General features: G+C 36.7%; 1 protein-coding gene across 2 annotated transcripts in view; it reads right to left on the bottom strand.

Moving 5' to 3' along the window:
* PTPRD (protein tyrosine phosphatase receptor type D) overlaps positions 1–22,494 on the bottom strand; it is a 354,920-nt gene that overhangs the window by 134,996 nt on the left and 197,430 nt on the right. For both annotated transcript variants that reach the window (XM_056514163.1, XM_056514162.1), the window contains exon 5: positions 1,493–1,681. In XM_056514163.1, coding sequence (XP_056370138.1) covers positions 1,493–1,681 — 189 coding nt within the window. The remainder of the gene's footprint in view (positions 1–1,492; positions 1,682–22,494) is intronic.

Raw genomic sequence — 22,494 nt, 5'->3', positions numbered from 1 at the left:
CTGCTTCTTTTAGGTGTTGCTATGACTGATAAGACAACATTTGTGGAGGTGTGCGTGTGCGCCACTATAGGGATCTGGTGACTACACTGACTGTTAGTAAAATGCATGCCATGCATTTTAAGAATAATAACACTAATCATATAATAATTATCATAATCATAATCATAATATTCTGAATATGGAAATTAGTGGGGGTGAAGTGCGCTTCAGAACTAAGCACTTACCAATAGATTCTGGAGATTTAAATACGGAGAGAAGAAAGACAGCATAAAAATATTATTATATTCCTTATAATTTGGTACAAAGTTTTCAGTTAAAGCTTTATATACTAAATCATCTATGTCACATGTGAAAAAATCTTAATTTACATTAACAGAAGGTTAATTTACACAGTTCTGCTGACAACAAGCAAAAAGTAGGTTAACAAGACGATTTAACATCACAGGACAGGTCAAAAGCTGAGAATTCTGGGAAGACACGTGATTAAACAACTTAGATTCTACAACGATATCTACTACAATTGTCAAAGAAAAAAAGCCATTATATCCCAATGATCAATGATCTGATCTTATTTTGGGATTAGATTTAAACTTGATAAATTTAGAGGGTTTTTCTGTTTTGTTTTGTTTTGTTTGTTCTGTTTTTGTTTTTAATCTAAATAGAGCAAAGGAATAAACTAGGGCAGGAGGAGAGTGAGAGAACTGCTAGGGAGGTGCAACGGGCAAAGAGAGAGAGAGAGCAGCAAAAGCTGGAATCTACACCAAAAGCAGACTTCTGTAGATCCAGAAAATATAGGATTCATAAAGCTTTAGCGTGGACGCACACTACTGTGGCTAAATGTATTGGAAAAATGCTCAGCCAGCAAAAAAACCCCAACTTTGTTCCACAGATTACCCAGATTTCATTTCCTTTTTTTTTTTTTTTTTTTTCCAGGTATAAATCTGCATGGGAAGAAGTACTGTGCTTTATGTATTTGTGAGAGGAAAGAAGATGTGTCCAAACTGGCTAATCTTTGGTGAAGTCAAATGTGGAAAAGACAGCAATAAACACATTTTAGATTTTAATTGAAGTGTCTAATGCAGGTTTTGGTTTTGATGAATACAACCATTGGTACTCCTTGCAATTTCTGAATGAAGTCCAATGTTGAAATAAATTTGTTAAAAAAAATTAAAAGGAAAGAAGAAAGAAAGAGGAGAAAATGGATCCATCAAGTACTGCAAAAAGCAGTAAAGAAAAAAATTATCAAAAAATACAGTCACAGCAGTGAGCAATGTGGAGTAAACAGAAGCTGCAAAACACATAGAGACAGACTCTATAGAAGCTATGACAACATCACAGACATGGACAACACACCCAGTAACACAGAAAAGGAGAGGGGAAAGAGAAATTATTACCTATAAATAAAATTTTTTTAAAAGAAAGAGAAAGAAAAGAAAGAAAAAGTGAGAGAGAACAACTCAGGGCGTCGGTGGAAACAGTAACAAGACCCTACCTGAGCGTAGCTGCTTGATGCGCCCATTGTTGTTGCTTGTGTCAACAGGTAGGAAATCTTTGAACCAAGTTATTTCAGGATCAGGATTGCCACTGGCTGCACATAACATGGTAGCTGTACGAGTTCGTTCAACCACCTTCAGCTGTGGGCCCATGTCAATGGTTGGAAAACCTCGAGGAATTTGATCCTCTGAAAAAGAAATGTATAAATTGTGTCAGTTGTGCAGTACTGCACGACAGCCCTAATCATCATCCTGCTTAACATTCAATGATCCCCTAATTGTTTCTAAACAACAAACAATTGATCAAAATGCTGATACAAAAAAAAATAGTTCATTAAAAAATGTATAGAAATTTTATAATTATAAAATCAGGCGAGATAAACTACTTAGCAGGCAATCACTGGACTCATACTATGGTAGCATACAACACTGATGTTGCCCTGCTTAAGACAGTCCTTATTGTTTTATGTGAAATATCAAATCACCATGTTTACCTACAACAGGGAAAACCCCTTCTCTTCATACTAGAGAAGTTTATAAGGAAGGATGACCACACAGTATAAGATCTGGCCACTCAGAAGACCTAAGTTATATTTCTTGCTTCTATCAGTATTACTTATCTGCTGTTGCTCATAACACCTATTGCCCCTGTGCTTTGACTGTCCATCTTACAGATGCACATGATAGTGCTTTACAGCTACAGGGAAGTGCTGTGAAGATGAATTACATGACTGCAAAACACTGAGAAATTCTAAATATTGGAGCTGTGTGCATAGCAAAGTTAAAGTGGCAGGATGCTCATAATGACATTGGCTAGATACCAGAGTGTCTATTAAAATAGATACAGCCCAAAATCCTCATGCTAGTGTGGTTAATACTGAAACATTAAAAATTACAAAAGTAATTTTCCTTTATAATGTGACACCTGCTAGCAAGTAACACTGGAAGCACAGTACGATCAGGTAATTTCTCAGAAATCAAATTTGCATAGCTAAAATAACCTCTTTGAAACACACAATCTTGCTCCTCTTTTCCACTCCAATGGCAAAAATATTTTTTTTTGCAAAATAATAGTACTTCAATTTAAAAATGAAAATCAAAAATAACAAAAGAAGATCAACACTAACTAAATGCCACATAATTTTAAATGTATTGACTAGTCATTCCTCTTTTCCACTGTATGGTAAAAATATTTTTTTGCAGAATAATATTGCTTCCATTTAAAAATGAAAATCAAAAATAACAAAAGAAAGAAGATCAACACTAACTAAATGCCACATATTATTAAATGTATTGACTAGTCATTACCAACAGGCAGCTGCTAAGGGGAAAAAACCAACAGGAGAAATTATTCAACATTAACTGTCTTTAGTTAACAAGTGTCATATTTTCAAAGAGGTCAGATAAGTCTTCAGACTTCTCTGAAAAAAATGTACAGCAAGCAAGTACAGCCTACAGATCTTTGTAATTCCTGGGATATGATGTTGCTCATGAGCTACATGACTCCTTGCAAAACAAGTAACATAGGTAATAACAGAATTACACAATGGTTTAGGACCTTAAAGGTCCTACATTCAACTCCTCTGCCATGGACAAGAACCTCTTCCACTAGACCAAATTACTCAGAGATACCTCCAACCTGGTTTTGTAAACCTTCAGGGTTGGGGGATCCACAACCCCTCTGAGCAACCTATTTCAGTGCCTCACCACCCTCAGAGTAAAGCTTTTCTTCCTAAGATCTAATCAAAACCCACCCTCCTTCAGCTTAGGGCAAATCTCCCATTTCCTATTCCTTTTGAAAAGCTCCTTTCCAGCCTTTGTGTACCCTTCAGGAGCTGGAAAGCTTAACAAGGTCTCCAGAGCTTTTTCCATTCTAGGCTGAACAGCCCCAACTCTCTTAGCTTTTCCCTGTAGAAGAGTATTCCAGACCTCTGATCAACTTGCAGCTCTCTATGGGACTCATTCTAACTAACCAAAGTCTTTCCTGTGTTGGGGGACCCAGATCTGGATGCAGTACTGCAGGTTGTAGTCTCACAAGAAGAGAACAGAGGGGTATAAGCATATCTCTTGACCTCCTGGACGTGCCTCTTCTGATGCAGGATGTGGTTGGGTCTCTGAGCTGGGTCATATCACATGTTTCATCAACAAAATCCATCTATGGGGAGACTTTGTCCCCAGAGTAAGTCTCGATCCATTTTCCACTCAGTCTGTATTGCTGTTTGGAATGACCCCAACACAGGTACAGAACCTTCCACTCAGCCTTGCTGCACTTCCTCAGGTTCCACCTCTCAGGCCTGTTAAGGTCAATCCATGTCCCTCAGTGGGGACATGGATTCCATGGAGTCCACACATCTCAGTGTCACTGGCAAACTTGCTAAGGAGCACTCAATCCCATTGCTCATGTTCCTGACAAAGGTGCCAAGTAGCACTGGTCCCAATACAAATCCCTGAGGATCCCCAGCTGTCACTAGTTTCTAACTAGACATTGAGCTGTAGGAGAGCCATTATCCAGCCAATTTCTAATCCACCAAGAGTTCCACCTGTAAAAATTAATGCCTTTCCAGTTTAGAGACAAGGATGACATTTGGGAGAATGTCAAATGCACTGTGCACAAATCCATATGGATTTTTTCTGCTGTCCTTCCTTGCTCACCACTGCTGTAACACAATCCTAGAAAGCCACCAAATTTGTCAGGCATGATTTGCCTTTAGTGAAGCCATGTTGGGTGTCACCAATTACCTAATTACTTTCAATGTCTCTTAGCATATTTTCCAGGAGGATCTGCTCCATAACCTTGCCAGGCACTGATGTGGCCTGTAGCTCCTTGGTCTTCCTTATTTCCCTTTTTAAAACTGGGGTCATGTTTTCCCCTTTCCTGCTGGTGGGAACTTCACTGGACTGCCATGAATTTCCAAATATGATGTGTAGTAGCTGCATTCTTTCATTCCAACACTCTAGTCATAGGAGAGGTCCCTGTGTTTCCACGATGATAATTTAAGTCATAGACCTGCAGGCCCCCACGCATCTCTAACACCACCCATGCTGCATGTGTTAGCACAATGGGGTTTTAAGTTGCTCCCCACTGAAGCTGACTTTCTGTCTGGTGTGGCTGGAATGTCTTGGCACTGTCCCTCAGGTACTCTGCTGCTGACCTGCATACCCTCTCCAGACTCTTTCTGGCTCAGACATCTAGCCAGTATGTGTGCGATGGGATGTTGTCCCACATCTTACCACTGTTAAACCTGATGACATCTCCCTCCCTGTCAACAAACCCTTATCAATAAGCCCTGCTAGTCCTTGGCCAAATAATCTTCTCCCCTTTTGAGAGAGCTGAATCCTGTCTCCATTCAGCAATCTAGTGCCATGTACAGGCCATCCCATTATCAAAGCAACATTTTGGTGATGACTCTCGTCATGGAACCATGTGGGTCCATCTGTTTCTTTCAATGTTAATACCTGCAACTGGAAGAACAGAGGAGAAATAATCTGCACTCGATTCACCGACCATCCCAGGGCCTTGGTACAGTGAACACAACTGCTCATAAAGCTTCCATGACTCTTCAGAACTAGGATTTCTACCCATCAGCTGATAAATACAAAATCATTCACCAGTCATAGGCTCTTCCTAAAGAAAGGTATGTTTAACGTCTTTTATAACAGTCTTGGCTTTGGCATTAGCTGACAAGATCTGACTGTGACACAGAACAGGATTTTTATGACCTCACCTTTCCTACTTGGCTTATACAGAAAACCCCAGAGTCCCTTTTGCAAATACCTAAGTGTACAACAAAGATAATCTATCTTGAATGTTAATAGGATGGAGTAGTAAAGAGCCACCCTTTCTTATTTTCAATAAGGGCAATTAAATTCATCCATCTGCCTTATGCAGAATCTCTTTGAATGAATGCTCTTCATGAAATTTTCATGAGAAACATCACAATGTAGCATTCAAATACCAGAACTGTTATATTTTTGACAGTTGTGGCTGGTATCCAACCTGGCTTTCAGGTATCTGGAAATAAACCCCGATATTCAACATCAAATGGACCAGGGAAATAATGAAATTTCTAATTGGAGGGCTTATCACAGTGGATTTGGTTTTTAAGATGTTAATTACTTTTTTTTTCTCTAACTTTATTCATGATTTGTATAGCTGTCTTTTCACTTTAGTGATACCAAGTATGACAGATCATCAAACACTCTATGAAACAAGGCTGAGCATCAAATCATTGAACAACTGCATCTCAGCCACAGTAAGAGAAGAGTAACTATTACAAAAATTTTATATATTGGTACCTCTACATGAGGTGGCCAGAAAAATATTTTTTACTGATCATTAACATGCTCATTATGTTCTAAACTATAGGATATACCATCCTTCCCACGTAATATTCAGTTCTAGTCAATTAGTTCCCAATTCATCAACAATTTAAATCAGACTTGACCTTCTCAAAGCCATTTTGTACTGTCATTTTGAGAGGCCACTAAAGGTCAGATTTCTCTGTCCTTGTGGCTTAGTGACTTATACATGTAATACGTATTTTGTTTAGGATGACAGATACAAGTGATTTAGAAATAGGCCACGTTCTTTGAATTTGTTACGTGTCTTTAAGGTGCTGGATTTCCTTACTGCCATTAAAAGAATGCATTTAGTACTGCACTAGTATAATTTGCAATTGCTGCAAGAACTCCACAAAAGGTATTTTTCAGTATATGATCTGAACAATACAGAAAACAATTACAACCAGAGGTTACCAGATCAGCCCTCAAGAGAGAGTTACAAAATAACCTTGCCTTGCTTTGTATCATGGTTCTTAGTATTTCCCAACCCTGTATATTCCATCAGTTTGACACTGCTCACCCAAGGCACACAGAACAGATTACAAACAGAATGTGGAAGTCACCGTGTGGCTAGAAAGTTATGATCTTCTTGCCATTACTGAAACTTGGTGGGATGTGACTGGAGTGTGACTATCGATGGCTTTGGGCTCCCCAGAAGAGACAGGTGAGGAAACAGAGAGGCAGAGGGGTCATCCTCTACATCAGGAAGTAGACTGAGTGTGAAGGGCTGTCTCTGAAGAACAGCCATGAGCAAGTCAAAAGCCTGTGGATGAGAATCAGGGACCAAGGCAACAAAGGGAACCTTGTGGGTAGTTTCAAGTACAGACTCCTGATCAGAGGGACCCCATTGATGAAACCTTCTTGTTCCAGCTACAGGCAGCATCATGCTCACAGACTCTGGTTTACTGGGGCACTTCAACCATCCCAAAATCTGCTGGGAAAGCAGCATAGCAAGCTACAGGCAAGGAGACTCTTGGAAAGAAGGAGGGATACCTTCTGGAGCCAAGGAATAGACTGCAGCCCTACCAGAGGGGATAAAATCCTGTATCCGATGGGCGACAATTGAAGTGAGCTGGTCTCAAACATCAAGATTGGAGGGAGTCTGGACTGCAGTGATCATGCATTGGTGGAGTTTGCAGTCCTGAGGGATATGGGCCAGGAGAGGAACAAAGTTAAGCCCCTGAACTTTAGGAAAGCAGAATTCCAGCTCTTCAAGGAGATAGCCAGTGAGATCCACTGGGAGACTTCTCTTAGGGAAAAGGGAGTGGAACAGAGCAGGCAGATCTTTAAGCAAGTCTTCCACAGAGTGCAAGAGCTGGCAACCCCTAGGAGCAAGAAAGTACGCAAGGAAAGCAAGGGAGCAGCAAGGCTGAGTAGAGAACTGCTAGTCAGACTGGAGGGGAAGAAGCAAATGCACAGGCAGTTGAAGCTGGGATGGGTGGCAACCTAAAAGGAGTTGAAGTGTGATTGTGTTGGGATGAGGTCAGGAAGGCCTAGGGGAAGCTGGAATTGAACCTGGCAAGGAACTGTTCAAGGTCAAGTTGGATAGAGCTCTGAGTGGAAGGTGTCCCTGTGCACTCTAGAGGGTTTGGAAACAGATGATCTTTAAGGTATTTTCCAACACAGGCCATTTTATGAATCTGTGATTCTATGTCCTGTAGACAATGTCCTTGCTGCCAGCATAGATAGCCTCCTTTCCAAGAAACTTGACTGGAAAAAGCACATTAGCCTTTGCATTCAGATTTCAATGTAAGTATACCTAAAACATATGTAAAATATATCATTTCACTTGCTGTGGCATTCATCCTAGAGGTGAGCTTGTCCTCATAAATGCAATGGCATTTAGGGCAGACACTCAAACTCAGTGATTTTTGTGTGAACAATAATTTTGACAGAGTGGTATCTTGAAAACAGCTGCAAGTTAAAATTATGCTCTACCAAAAAAAAGAAACCATACTTAGTTTTAGTTTTTTATAGGAAAAAGCATAGCTGTGCCACAACTATATATTACAAACTCTGTTATGCTCATCACTTAACTCTATTTCCTCTCATCTTAAAGAAAAAAATGTGCTGTTGCAATCTCTTTTTAAATTTTTTTTATATAATATTTCAGGATCTGAACTTCCCAAGCTATGAAGGTGTACTGTCAAGACTATGTATATACAAAAGCTGGATCCAAAGAAGGAAGACAATTTCAGTACAATGGGTTTGACCCTTTGTGGTAAACCTGCATGTCTAATATACAAGACAGTTTGAAAAAGAGGAAGGCAGTCACATTTAGCTAGGATTTGTGCCACAGCTTCTTAACATTTTGACTATTTTTTCTGTAAAAGGTTACTTTCAGATCATGCGTAGGCCCTGCTGGCAGCAAGAAGAGTGTTAGCTTTTAGAAACAGATTGAGTCTTGAAGTCTTAAATTTTTCATAGCTACCTTACTGAATCAGTCTGGCAATCACAATCATGTTTTAACATGAAAGACTGAATAGTGTGAATAGTCTTCTGAGTTACAGTACAATATGATGATATTACTATGATATGGGTATGAAGTACAAATGTGAAGTATCCAAAGCAAATCGTTATGACTTTGGTTTTGGATTACAGACTATATAAGCAAGGCAATAGCACCAGGACTCAAGGCCAAACAGTTCTGAAGAAAACTAGCTATTATGTTTGTTAAGTATTTAATTTCACATTAACTATCTTCTCCATTGAAACATCCATATTCCAGATTATATTCATATACAGAATAGAATATTAACATGTAGTTAAATCTGTGTAATCTGCCTAACTAAAATACATACTCATCGTGTTTGACTGTGACCCTTGAAAATTTTGCTTATGTAAACCAATTATTCTTACAGTGAAAATGGAAGGTGGTTCTCTACTCTATTCAGGAAGAAAAGAAAGTGAATCTATTTCAAGATTCACTGATAGGTTTGCCACAGGCAAATTTTAGTCATTCTGTAGCTCAGAGAATGAAAAGGCACACATGGAACATTCCCAGAATACATTATAGATACTGAAGATAAACTGCCACAATAAAGTTTATTATTTCAAAGAACAGTGTAAATAAAGCTTTTATTTTCACTATTCCAGATGGCAGCAGCATATAATTTGCACTGTTTTGACATCATGACCGTATTATTCAAAATCATTCTTTTTCCTACAGAACTGAATGCAGGATTGAGAACAGTAAAATCAAAGAGACTAGGGGAGGAACTAAAATCACCATTTTGCAGCGAAGTTGGTATTCTGTACTATTATTGAAACACAATACATATAAAGGAACTGAAAAATAAAATCAGAGCCAATTCTAATTATACATAAAAATTAAATTGGATTTAAAAGATATAAAGCGTCAGAGAAGTGCCAGTTAATAAACATTATTCATACTGAAACACTTTACAAGGCAAATTTTGGCAAATAGAAGTAATTATAAACACACAATAAATTACTTTGTGGGATCCTTTGTTCAAAGTTGCTATATACAGATGGATAGCTTTTTCTTAGTGGCGCTGTACATCAGTAAGGCAGGGTAATGGCTACACTAGAATAATAGATCCCAGTATCAGTTGGAGTCCTCTTTAATTTCACACATTTTTAGCACACAAGGATAGTGAATTAGACATTGATAAGATGATCAGCAGAAATTCAACATAAGAACAGCTGCCCATACCAACCCATCAAAACCCATGGATTTCAAAGTATGTTCATAAACTGAAGAGAAGTGCAAAGCCCATTTTGATACAAAAGAAAACAAATTTGTTTAGTAGCTCTGTATGCAATTACCTTGCAAATTGCAAAGTAATGTCTATATAACAGAACATAGAGCCACTTAGACTGAATTATCATTTGTATGAATGTTGAAGCAGCAATTTCACATTGCATTAAGTCAGTTAACATTCACTGTTATTAGCATTTAGCTTTAAATAAGTTCTCTGTTTCAACAAATGAGTGCACTGAGCCTTTGAAATCAGATATCTTCATAAGGACATGAAAATGGAAAAAGGAATTTGCACCTTTCAGCAGTTCTCAAAATCTGCAAAATTAGACTGCACATAGCAAGCTTTTCCCAAAGTGACCTGTCTCACTCACATGAACAATGAAATACCACTCACCCTGCTTTAATGATGACTTTCTGAATAACAAGAATTAGCATTTGTAAAGTCACCACTCATATGGAAACACAAGCCTCAAAATCAGGGTTTATTCTCAGATTTGTACACAGTGTCATAACTTAGAACAGAGTATATCATCTGAACAACAACGTGCCCAAATTTGGTTATGATTGAAATTTTGGATGTCTGTCTTTTCTGTTCATTTGGAATGTAACAGGAGATAGAAGAAGCTGTGTCCCCCCCAGAGAAAACCAACAACCAAACAACAAACCACCACCACCAAAAGGTAGGGAATCCAAGCATCCCTACCAGATGTCCCTTATCTAACACAAGGAGAGGACTCAGAGTCTGAGGTAATGAAACTAAGGCAGAGAATGTGGTGTTTTAAGAGCAGGGTATCATATATTTAGGAAAATATAAGCTAAACTTCTGAAGCAAAGAGCATACCACATATTTCCATATGTTAAAAGGAAAACACTATATATTTTGTACTGGTAAATAAAAGACAAGAGGGCTGCAAAGGACGCAATATGAATTTCCATGATTACTGTTTCTGATTTAAGGCTTAGTTTCCAGACAGGGCTAGGATTTAGATTACACTAAATCAGGGTTAAATTGGGGCTTGCCAAGATTCAAGATTAGGAAAACAAAAAAGCATGCTTGCTCTATCCAGTCAATGTTTTTAACATACTAATATTTGTGCTTTTACATCCTCCTTACTTTTATTTGAAAAATAAAGGGGAAAGCAGTACAGTGCAGGCAGTCTTTGCTTTAAGCTTCACTTTATCACATCACATACAGATTTATGGTGAGGTAAATACTAAGATGAGCAGCAGGTTCATATGTACACCAGAGCACACTTTTCATGTTAGCAGCCTTAACTGTCCAAAGCATTCTGGACAATGCTTTTATGTACAGAACACATAAAAGCATTCTTTTCCTTTTCTTCCTCTCCTTTACACTCTTTGTTAAAGTATCTATACTAGTAAATACATATGACATTTTCTGTAAGTAGTTACCTTGTACTCATTCTTAGGTAGAAAGCAATAAATCTTTGCAATCAAGTTTCCAACATCTCAGTTTGAGAATGAAGTAGAAGCATCTTGTTTTCTTGCATTCAAAAGAGCAAGAGAGAAAAGAGGAAATGAGAACAGTCTGTCAAAGGAGTTCTCAGACCATACAGCCTGCCCCTCTCTCCTTCCTCACCATGGCCATTTCTGTTACTGATGTTGCACTGCTCTCAAGGAATTGTTTCCTCAATGCCATAATCTTCCTCAATGTTTTTTAATGCAGCCTACGTACTCTGTAGCCTAAACTGTCAACTATAAACTATACTAATTGTATTAATGTCACAGCTGCAGAATTTAGGAACCTGACATAGGAATTTGTCAAAACCGTTAACTCTGTTGAAGTATTGTTTTTAAAGGAGAACAACAGTATTTTCTACATTTCTATCTTGGAATCAAACTTGTACATTTCAGAAATGGGATCTTTTCACTTTGGTGAATGGTTAGAAAGATGCTCCAAAAAACATACTGTTTATCTCTCTGAAAGGAAGAAACTAAGAATAAAGGTTATGGAATTGTATCCCTTGAGTTTTAACAAAAGATATTTTTTTCAGGATGTACAAAGCACTTCTGGTGCAGTGAATTATACAGTAAATAGTGTCTACACATTTCAACTGCTTTTCTGGTGCCCAGCACAACAATGCACCTGCACACATGAAACAATTTGAATGTTACTGCATCACTTCTATAAACAGCAAACATAAGTACAAAAAAACCTGACAGAAGTCCTATTATTGCTGAAGAGATGGAGAAAAAAAGAGATATGTTGTCAGAACAGAAAATGAACTTTGGAAAAATGCAGTCAAAGAAGATAACCCTTGAAATTCAGTATTATTCAGAGTTGTAATAATGTTACTCATACAAAATATGGACCGTACATCCAATGCACTACTCATCTTCACTGGTCTGAAGAGCATGCTTACAACATTCATAATGCATACATGATTACAGATTGCCAGTAAAAAGGAATAAACACAGTAGCTTCCCACTTTTATGTTTGCTTTGCTTGTTTTATTTTAAGTCTTTCCACCACTACAAACACAGATCTATCAATTAAGAAAATGCTGGAAGATGTTAAGACACAAAACAATGCCTTGTATCATGTACTTCTAATATAAATAAGCAAAAGACAGAAGCCAAAGAACTGGCAGAAGTTAAAACACATGGCATCTTTGAAACTGTATGAACCTTTAACAGAAGGAAGAAAACAGTTCCTTTATAAGTAGATGGGGAAGTTCTTCTCTGATTGCTTGGCTATCCAGGGATTGGGTGTGCTCTGGACTTCACTCTTCATATGCTTGAATATGAGGGAGGAATCCCTCTCACTACTTATGTGTGTCACTGCTTTTGGCAACATTTCCTTTCACAGATATGACAAGATGCCTATCTTCTAACAGGGGTCTGTTAGCAGAGAAGACCAGGTATAGGAAAAAGAAGAGAAGAGGCTAGATATTAATTGCTTTTTCGTTTAGGATGAATTTCACCACCAAAAATAAGTTTTTTTGTGCAGACAAGGATGCTACAGGGGGAAACACTGTTGACTTCTGAAGATGCAGAAGGGCTTTCTCTCTAGCAGAGGACATTGCATAAAATCCAGCTTTTCATGGGCCTCTGGCAAGCTGAAATAACCACTGCTAATAAAAAACCTCTAACGAGCATGGAGTCACACAGAACTCCCCGTTAATACTTTATAGTATGCACATGGCTAAGGCAGTCAACATTTCAAGGTTTTCATCTCATAAAGACTCAAAGATTCGTGACATCAAAGGTTCACTTTGTCATCCAAACCTAATGTTTAGAACCGTGGCCTGTTCTTGAGTCCCACCTGACATTTTGCTGCTGCCCTAAGATGAAGTAAGTGGGAACAGCCCGTGATTGAACGTGCTTCACGATATAATAGTGAGTGCAGCCATTAGAAATGATAGATAATGTCTGCAGTTACTGTGTGGAGGAAAATGCCTGGCACCCCAGCATGCTCTGAGCACGGCAGAGGCACTGCCTTGAGCAGCACCCGCTCCCTTCTGCTGGGAGCTTGCTCCTGTCCTGTGCTCCTACAACACATTTTTCACAATAATATTCACATGGCCTTGAAAGAGGCATTGTGAATCACTTGTGAGCTGAATGGAGCATACTCAAGCAGGCTCTCTGGAAGACTGAAGGAGAGAGATTACTTTAAACATGACACTTTCACATTTGTCTAGCAACAACAGCCAATATTTCTCAGGGAACTGCAAATGAGAAGTGATGTGGGAATTCATTCATAAGATGTTGAACATAGAACAATACCAGATTTACTCAGTTTTGGTATAAGTCTTGCAACAACTTACTTGACTAATTCCACCACAATTTATATTGTCAGTAATTTGAAATAGGATCTTGGCTGGGCATATGAACAGAGGATGTTAAAAATTCTTTTTTAAAAAATTCCCTTATATGCTGAGAGGTTCACACCTCTAAGCAAATCATAATTATTTTAACTACTTCTTCATTATTTTAAATAATTAAAAAATTCAGTGCTACCTCTAAAAAAGGTAATAAATTCAAAATCCATAATGGGCAGTGTAAATTGAGATTTGTTAGTCTAGAGTCTGAGTGAATATATTTAAATTACAAAAAAAATGTGGTCCACAATATTTTTAAACATTTGCATAGTAAATATTTAACTGATTTTAGGTATAATATAGGCAAGCTTTTTGTTTTCATAGTTTCTGCTTTATTTTCTCACCATCTTCTATCCATCTAATCAAAGATCATCAATAATTTTTGATCTTTTTAAATTATAAGCCTTGGTTGTTTCTAGTTGTTTTTGCTTTGATTTGTTCTAATGTTTTGTAGAAGAAATTTCTGCAAATGAAAATCATAATTAGTTAACAAAAACCGGGGATGCTTCAGTTCTGGTGGAAGACCTCACTGGTGTGCCCATAAAAAAAGCAGATATTTGGCACAGCTGTAAGCCATGGGCCCAAAAGAAGGCTGGGATAGCATTTGAATAGTCCAGTGTGATTGCCAGAAGGGCTGAGAGTCAAGCAGGGTGGGGCTGGGTAGGGGAAGAGCAACAGAGAAAGAGCAGAATAAAGTTTCATATGTCAGTCACTTGCAAATTCATCACAAACTGTTCTGGGAAGAACAGCTAATGAAGTCAAGCAGCTGTGGAGAGCCAGCTCCTGCCTTTGAGCAGACAGAGGAAGCTTAGCATAGCATTGTATATGTCAAGTACATCAAAACCAGTGTAATCACAAAAAAACCTCCACACCAACTTTGTCAACAGACTTAACCTCTGATAAATTGCATTAAAAAGGTACAAATGAAGAAAACAGAATGCTTGACAATAGAAGATGTGAATGTGTCCAGTGCTGTTTTAAAACTCAGTGGAAGGCCATGCACTTCAGAAGTAATGCAAGCAATTGACTGAGAGGGCCAGGGTTATATATGATTTCAATAATAGAACTGTTTCTCTTTGGATTTATTAGTAGTAACATCTGTCATCCATTTTACAACAATACAAAACTCATTTCTTTTAGAGAAAAGAGATTGAACTATTTTTCCTTTAGGCTGGAAAGGTAGGCATTTTTATATGCAGTCTTTAGAAGCAATTGGGAACAGGTCAGATGGTACAATAATTGAGAAATAATTTCTACCACTAAACAAATACATAGCAAAAAAAAATATCACACCACACAAAAGTATTTCAGTATTCCAATAGAGTTTTTGTACCTGAAGAAGACTTAAAAACAAATCTGTACGTCTAAATAACTTTCTGCTTTTATTTCATTATGGAATTCTACTTTGGGTATTTGAGCATGTATCACTTTAAGTGATACAATACAAGCTTTTCCATTAAATAAATGTAAGAGGGGTTCTAAAAAGAAGGGTTGTTTGTTTATTGCCTCTTCTGTAACTTCCAGCTCCTTTGGCAAATGAGGAAAATACTTTGCCAATATATAGGCAGCTTTTTGTGTGTGTGTTCTTTTTTTAAATATAGTGCTTCTGGGAAAGTTCTGTCTAAACTATTTATTCTGATGCATCCTGATATTCATCCTTTCTGATTTTTAACCTTTAATAAGACGCATTTAAGCCTTCATGACCTATTGCAAGTATATGTCCATAAACACTTTCATCTTCAAAGCCCCACCTTAAAGGACATCTTACTGTCCTTTAAAAACCCAGTAACAACTTCAAAGACCACCAGCAAGAACTTTGAGAAAAAACCAATCTCTTTTATTTTGATACTAAAATGTTTATGCTTCTCTATTAGTTAAGCCAATATTTTCTAATTATCTAACTCTCTGGCATTTAGCAGCTGGCTTTCCACAAAAGTCAGCATCATGGAGATGACAACTGCAGAAACACGACAAAGTTTATGCCTGAATACACTGAAATCTCCCTCTGCACTGAAAAGTTGGAAAGATCTTGGAAATTATCAGTAAGTACCTCACAAATCTCCATGTCGGTTGCTTATCGCACTTTGCAGCTCAGACAGGAAGCAAGACTACGTGAGCTTCTATTACACACTTAATTATTCAAAAGGGAAACCAAACAATGTTTTTACAAGGTAATGTCCTGATGAAGCCTTCAAAAACTGACAACAAAAATACTTCAATGTTTCTACAGTTTTAAATAAGCTTAACACAAACACTTTCTCACAAATAAAAAATCTGAAAATGCTCTAAAAAAATTAATGACTACCACACATAGCACTCTTACACTGTGCTTACATTTGGACAAAGTATTTTCTTCCAGAAAAGGAGATAAAAATTCCTCAGAAAATATCTTATTCTACACAAAAACCCAAAATGTAACCAACTATGAGATATAAGTTATTGCACTCTGCTTCAAACTTAATATAGGACATCAGAAACTACCAGGGGTTTAAAAGTTAGGATATACCACCTGCAATTTTGGGGATTATTTTGCTAATGATTCTGAGTAAGGTAAAAGTTTATATCCATTATACATCATGTAATGTAGTATGAATGAAAGCATGCAGTAAGGCTAAATTAACTGATGCATATACAAGAACAATGTGTAACAGCATAAATTATGTGATTTCTACTGAGTATGTCAGATAGATATAGAAGGTTTCTGAGAACTTCTTTACTGTATTTTTCACTACAGGGTGAAAGTTCTTTCCAACAACAATTTAAAAAAAAATTAAATAGGTATAATTTATGCAACATGATTCTGCAAAGTGTTTCAGAAAGTAGACTTATCCATTTTACTAAAAAATTGGTACAGTTTGATCTTTAGATTTTTAGAGCAGAATTTTAACAATTTCATAATTAATTTCCTATTTTATACAGTATTCAGTAATATTCAAACAACTGCACATTGAAAAAGATGATTCAGAATCCATTTTCAACATCATATAATAGTATAAAGTATGGAAAAAATTCTCCACATTTCCTCAATCTAGATACTCTATTCAAAATAATAATATGCTGAAAATTATTTCTTGATTGTCTTCCAATGGCTTTACAAGTTTTTCATTACATAGTTGTCTAACTTAAAGATACTGAGTAGTCTCATTGAGGAAACTGACTGTAATGGAACTATTTACACACTTCAGCATATTGCCAAAACAACTGTCACATTTTCTAAATTCATTGCTATTTCATTTCATAAGTTATTGCATCTTGTGTTTCCTTCCTACTCCAAAGCAAACCAGATCATTTACAAATTTTCCCACACACAGGACAAATATTACATTCTCCTTCTCTGTAAGTGAAGTCAACTTGCATGCATATCACTTGTCTGCCTGAGATTCATAAAGCACTATTTAGATTTTATGCAGAGTAAAATGAAAATTTAGACATGCATCATCAAGAACACTTCATTTTACTATGATATTAGGAACAGATCTTATGATAAGCAAACACAGCATCCCAGAGAAATAAATTATTATTTTCTTATACCATGGAAAGAAGAAGGAAGCCACTTAGCATTTGTTCTTACCACTAGCTATCAAACTTTTTAGGGCCTTAACTAGCAGTCTTTTTTATGCAAGCAACACTGAAAATTAGTTACTAGAAAACTAAGATAAAAGAGCAAAAAAGAAATTCCAAGTTGTGATTTTGGCAATGCAGGTGAACTAGCATACACACATGCAATAGTTGACTAAGCTCCATTGGATTTTATCACCTTTCAAGGCAAAGAACTATGTTTCAGCTCACAATAGGATGCTGAGGTAAACATTACTGAGCTTTTTGTGCAAAAGTACTGAGTATTAGCTAAATGGTAAAATTACCAATTACCACTACTGCTTGTTCTACCAGCTACATGTTGATAGCCCTACTATTTAGAGGTTGTAAGACTGAAAGCTCACAGCTGGAGGTTGTAGGGAAGTAAGGGAACAACTACATTCTCAGGCAGCATGAGATGTTCGTTTAGTAGCTATTAAAATAAAGCATGTATGTTTTCTATTCTCTCAATGTCTACATAATATTAATTAACAAGAGAAGAAGAAAGGAAAACAACTGGTGTTATAAAACCCAGAATTCATATTTAGCACATGTATTGCTGGCAAAACCAGAACAATATCCCACAGAATGATCTAGAAATCAAACAGCACCTTTATTAGTCTTATTAACAGTGTTGAACAGACATCCATTTTATATTGATTTTATTTTAATGTATCTTTAGCATTCTAAGTTATTTCTGTTATTCCATCTGCACATAAATTTATGCTGTTATAGTAAGGTTCTGGTTTGCCTTTCTGCATTTTTCTCTACCAGCAGTGTAACAAGCTAGATTTATTTCCTTAAGACCACGGAAATGAATGCTCAGAAGATACTTATTGAGCTTTAAGCTTTGATCTTCCTGGTATTTTTACTCTAGACACAAGTACCTTTTAAAACCTTTTTTCCTTTTCCTTTCCCTCTCCATTTTCTTTCAGCAGAGGAGTCTTTCAGCTAGTGTTTAGTCTTCTCTTCAAAACCGCCTCCCTAGAGAGTTGTAACTAATTGTCAATCTCCCAAAAGCAAAGATAAGAATTTAAAGAACTCCTTTCATTCTAGCTGCAAAATTAACTCCTTGTTTCCCTCCTGTTGGTAAGTTCACTTTATATTGCTAGTGCTCTCAGCTTTGGTTAATTGCCTAGAGCCACGGTGTCAGTAAGGCAGAACTGGTGTGAACAGCACCAGTGCAGCACATCTGCAGCACATTCAGCTACACACTGCTGGCACACACTCCACACCACAGTGCTCCCATGAAGAGTATGAAGTCAGCATGTGGCTAACACCAGAGGAAATTAAAATTTAAGAAGATTTTATTGCAGGTTATGAAGTTATGGTGTGGATGGACTGCTTTATCTCCAATATGACGGCAGTCCCAGCTCTGGTATTGCTTTATCCTGCCACATAAAACACTTAACTTGCTGCATTGAGTATTAGAAGACCAGTAAATAAGATTTGGTGGTAACAATCAATTCTTAGCCTACCATTTATAATGCGAGTCCCACCTCTGCAGTTGTTTTAAGAGATGTTTGAGTGAGTACTGCTTTGCAAGATATATGTACAGAAAACACTATGATGACTCACTGCTTTCTGCCTTTCATAAAATGCTTTTCATACTGAAAGGGACAGCTAAGTTCACTCAAAATCTGATGGGAGCATGCCAGCCTTCTGAAATATACAGGGTAAAAGACTTTGGGTAAAACTCCCAGAAGAATTTTAGCATGCAATTCTGAAAGAAGAAATGATAGAGATGTAACATCTGCAATATGACTATGCATGTGAGATACTTGCGCTCAGACTCAAAACAGCATAATGATCACATCTGCATGCAAATTCCAAAATTTAAATGTGATGAAGACATATGTGGTACTTAAAAACTGAAAAACAAGCCTCAGTTTCTTTCTGAGCAGTGAATGCTATAATCACTCCATAGATATTAACAGTCATTTCAAGCTTTTCAGATTAACTAACTCCTTATTTTATTCTGGGGTTTTTTTTCACTTAAAAGAAAAATCTAGCTCATACTAGAATATTAAAAGCAAGAGATGGTTTATATTTCTTTTTTATTTTGAAACTACTAAGTGCCAAGCAGTCACATTTTATTTCAGCGATTATTAATGAACAACTTTGTTCATCAAGTTTCTTCATTAAGATTGAGTTACAGAAATGAAAAATTTCCTTAAATCCTATTCTACCATTTCTAGAATTATTTCTTACTTCACATTCACTCAAATGAGCATCAAATCTTGTGGGAAATTGCAAAGTATTTTAAAAATATATATAGAAATGCTTGGATACATCTAGGCACGGATTTCAGCTTGTGAACTTGAAAACTACAGATGACTTGAATAAAGAAAAGCATAAAATACTCTAAATTCCTATAGAGGAGTCTACAGAGGCCTTAGTAAATACCTTTGAAATTACAGTAGTTAATTTTGGCTAATGGCTAACCCTTTTCTTTATAACTTCCAGAGAGAAACAGGTTATTCTTAAAACTGAATCAGTGATTTTCAAAAAACCATAGAAACTAAAAATTTTGTCCTTGAAACGCATAACATTTTAGGCTGCCTTCAGAGTCAATATTTCACTTCTACGTTTTAGTGAAGAAAACTGGAAGGACTAATTATACATTTTGTATTGAATATACATATATATATATTAGAAGGAAGAGGCTTCTTTATGAGGTACACAGCCAGGACACTCAAACTTAAATAATTATCAGCTTCACATGTGCTCTGCTGTTGTGCTACAAGTAAGGAAGAAGTCACTGAATGAGCTGGATTTGGGAAACAATATTCAGATTATGTAATATAATTTGATCTTCTCAACAACATGGATCTCAGACAAGGACATCTGCTTCTGTATTTCTAAGCAGCATCTTTACAAGTTCTGTAGATTTCTATGGGACTGTTTTAAAGTCCAATATCTATAAGAAAATACTATTTTAATAGGAAAATGACCAATAATGAATCATATCCTGATATAAGTTTAAAAACAGTGGGCACAATTCAGCAACACAATCTGAATTTGCAGCAGAAGACAGTTTGTGCACTATGCCACGCTCCTAGAATCTAGCAAACAGCTCTGTGGTTCATTTCCACAGCCAGCTGGTCTTTCACAAAAATATGGTTCCGTGTTCTCTGTGTAATTATTACTCATTTAGATGGAATAAATCTGTTCTGCCCAGGGTTGTCACTCAAATCACCACTCAGTATCTCCTTCAAAACATCAATGGACAGAAGGGTTGAAGAACCTCAATTTGTCCCAAGATACAGACACTGACCAATAAAGGTAATGCAACTGGAAAGTAAGAACCCTTGAGCTTCTCAGCCCTCCCTAACTCTTTCCCAGTGTTTGGTAACTCTTGACATACTGGTACCCACATTGCTCAACTGCTTTAAAACCCTCTGCTCTTCTGGATGATTCACTCAACCAAACACCACTCCACCAGTCTGGAAATAAGTTACCCATTCTCAGAGATGTTAGAAAACATGTTTCAGTAACTCATGTTGCCAGACTGACCAAAAACCCTCTGGCATACGGATTTCAGAGGTAGCCCTACATCCACATGGTCAAAGGCAATATAATTTCACTGTGATGATGCTTGTTGCTCAAAAGAGGCTTGTTGCTCAAAAGAAGAACATATGTCTTGTGGTGTGGCTAAAATATCAATATTTTGCTTCCTGATGAGTGCAGGAAAGACATCTTTGCTGGGGAAGGAGGCGAACTACCCAAAACTGACTTTGCAAATTCCTTAAATAGCTACAACCTTTGGTTAAGTTCAATCTATGCCTTAATTTTCCAGTAACACCTAATTTTTGCCTTTGAAGGAATTTGAGTAGAAAAACTCTGAACTGAACTGTAAGATTTTTAAAGGTCAGAGCTTCAGATTTTATACTGAAGATCCTGCTTTGATGGCTGTGTCACTGCATTTTTTTCTTTATACACATAAATTTGTATAATAAAACATCTTCAAACCTAAAGCCTCTATGGAGTTTCTCATCCCTCTGAAAAGAAAACAAAAATAATCCAAAGTTTTCATTAATTTAGAAAATAATTGAATGTTGTTGAGGACTGCAATTTTGAACAAAAGAAAACAGCAAACAAACATATTCACAAGAATAAATAAAACAGGCCAGTGTTACAGTTTTCTTTCCCTTTATATATTATCCCATGCACAGAATAATTAACTGGTAACATGCTTCCAGTTTTATAATAACACATTATTTCAAAACTGAAGACATTTATTACAATGTCTGTGCAGTGTCTAGATCAACACACTTAACCTCTTTGATTATATCTTTAGTAGAACATCTCTTCATCTTTAATTATCAGTATTACTCATCCTCTGCAGATTCTTTAGCAGACTTTGTGCTTAGATTTAATCATACAGGGGAACATAGTGATTCTGATTAAATTCATATTCTGATTTTATCCTTACAATGGTTCAAACTGATATCACTACTCACACAGCGATTGTGATTTTTAACTTTGAAAGTGCTGTGAAAGCTCACTGCATATCACATTCTCCAATCAACTATTCCAAGAGATTGTGAGACATTCAAATTCAGTCCTGAATCAGTGGCTACACTGATAGGTACAACACAGAAAGAAGGGATGCTACTATAAAAAGTCTACTACAAAATTAAGAGTTTACTGTAAAATTTAGGATCTACTTAGGATAAAATTAGAATGTTTTATCAGTAATAATGAAAATAAAATATTTTGATATTTAGAATCAATATACTTAAAGGCACTTCACCTCCCCACAAGGTGACCACATACTTTGTTACATATTTGCATAAAGGGTTTTGTAAATTAATTTTCATATAAGAGATTTTAAATTACTTGTCTGCATTTTTTCTTGAGTAGATGAAAGAGATTTTCTGTGTCTTTCCTCAGAAAAGGGGAAAATAAAATGGCAGCTGTTCGGAAAATACACAGAAGGAATACAGCAGGGTTCCTCCATAACCATGGGTGACCTGAAAAAAATCTGTCAGGACAGATTTGTTTTTCCATTTTTCCTATGAGAAGCTACATTACAAAAAATACACCAAAGTCTTAACATGGATTATTGTACATGTTATAATAATGGTGAAGAAATCAAATAAAAGTTTATAGTGGACTTTCATAACAAAAGAAAAGGAGTGGTGGATTTTTCAGCTAAACAGAATATCACCAGGTCACAGAGTGTATTTGCTTTCTGTATTGCTTGGGGAATACCAAATCAAATCTCTTTTTTATTGAAAGATGCTGAAAAGGTAAATAGAGTTCAGAAAATAACAATAAAATTTAGGAAACACCTGAGTGAAGTAATTCGCTGTGCAAGCTTGGAGGATTAATGTTAGAGCTCTTTTAGAAAATAGTTGTAAATAAACAGCGGTTCAGGAGGAGGATGAGCACAAAGGTAGGGCAGGTGTGGAATAACAGAGTCTTTTAGTCAGTCATAAGCAACATCAAAAAGTACCTTAAGAGAGGAAACATAGTCTTCTTACCAAGTCTAATTTAATTCCAGGGAAAGTGA

Source organism: Oenanthe melanoleuca, chromosome Z (genome assembly GCF_029582105.1).
Source record: "Oenanthe melanoleuca isolate GR-GAL-2019-014 chromosome Z, OMel1.0, whole genome shotgun sequence".
Lineage (NCBI taxonomy): Eukaryota > Metazoa > Chordata > Aves > Passeriformes > Muscicapidae > Oenanthe > Oenanthe melanoleuca.
The sequence above is the reverse complement of the archived record's forward strand: the minus strand, read 5'-3'. Positions and strand labels throughout refer to the sequence as shown.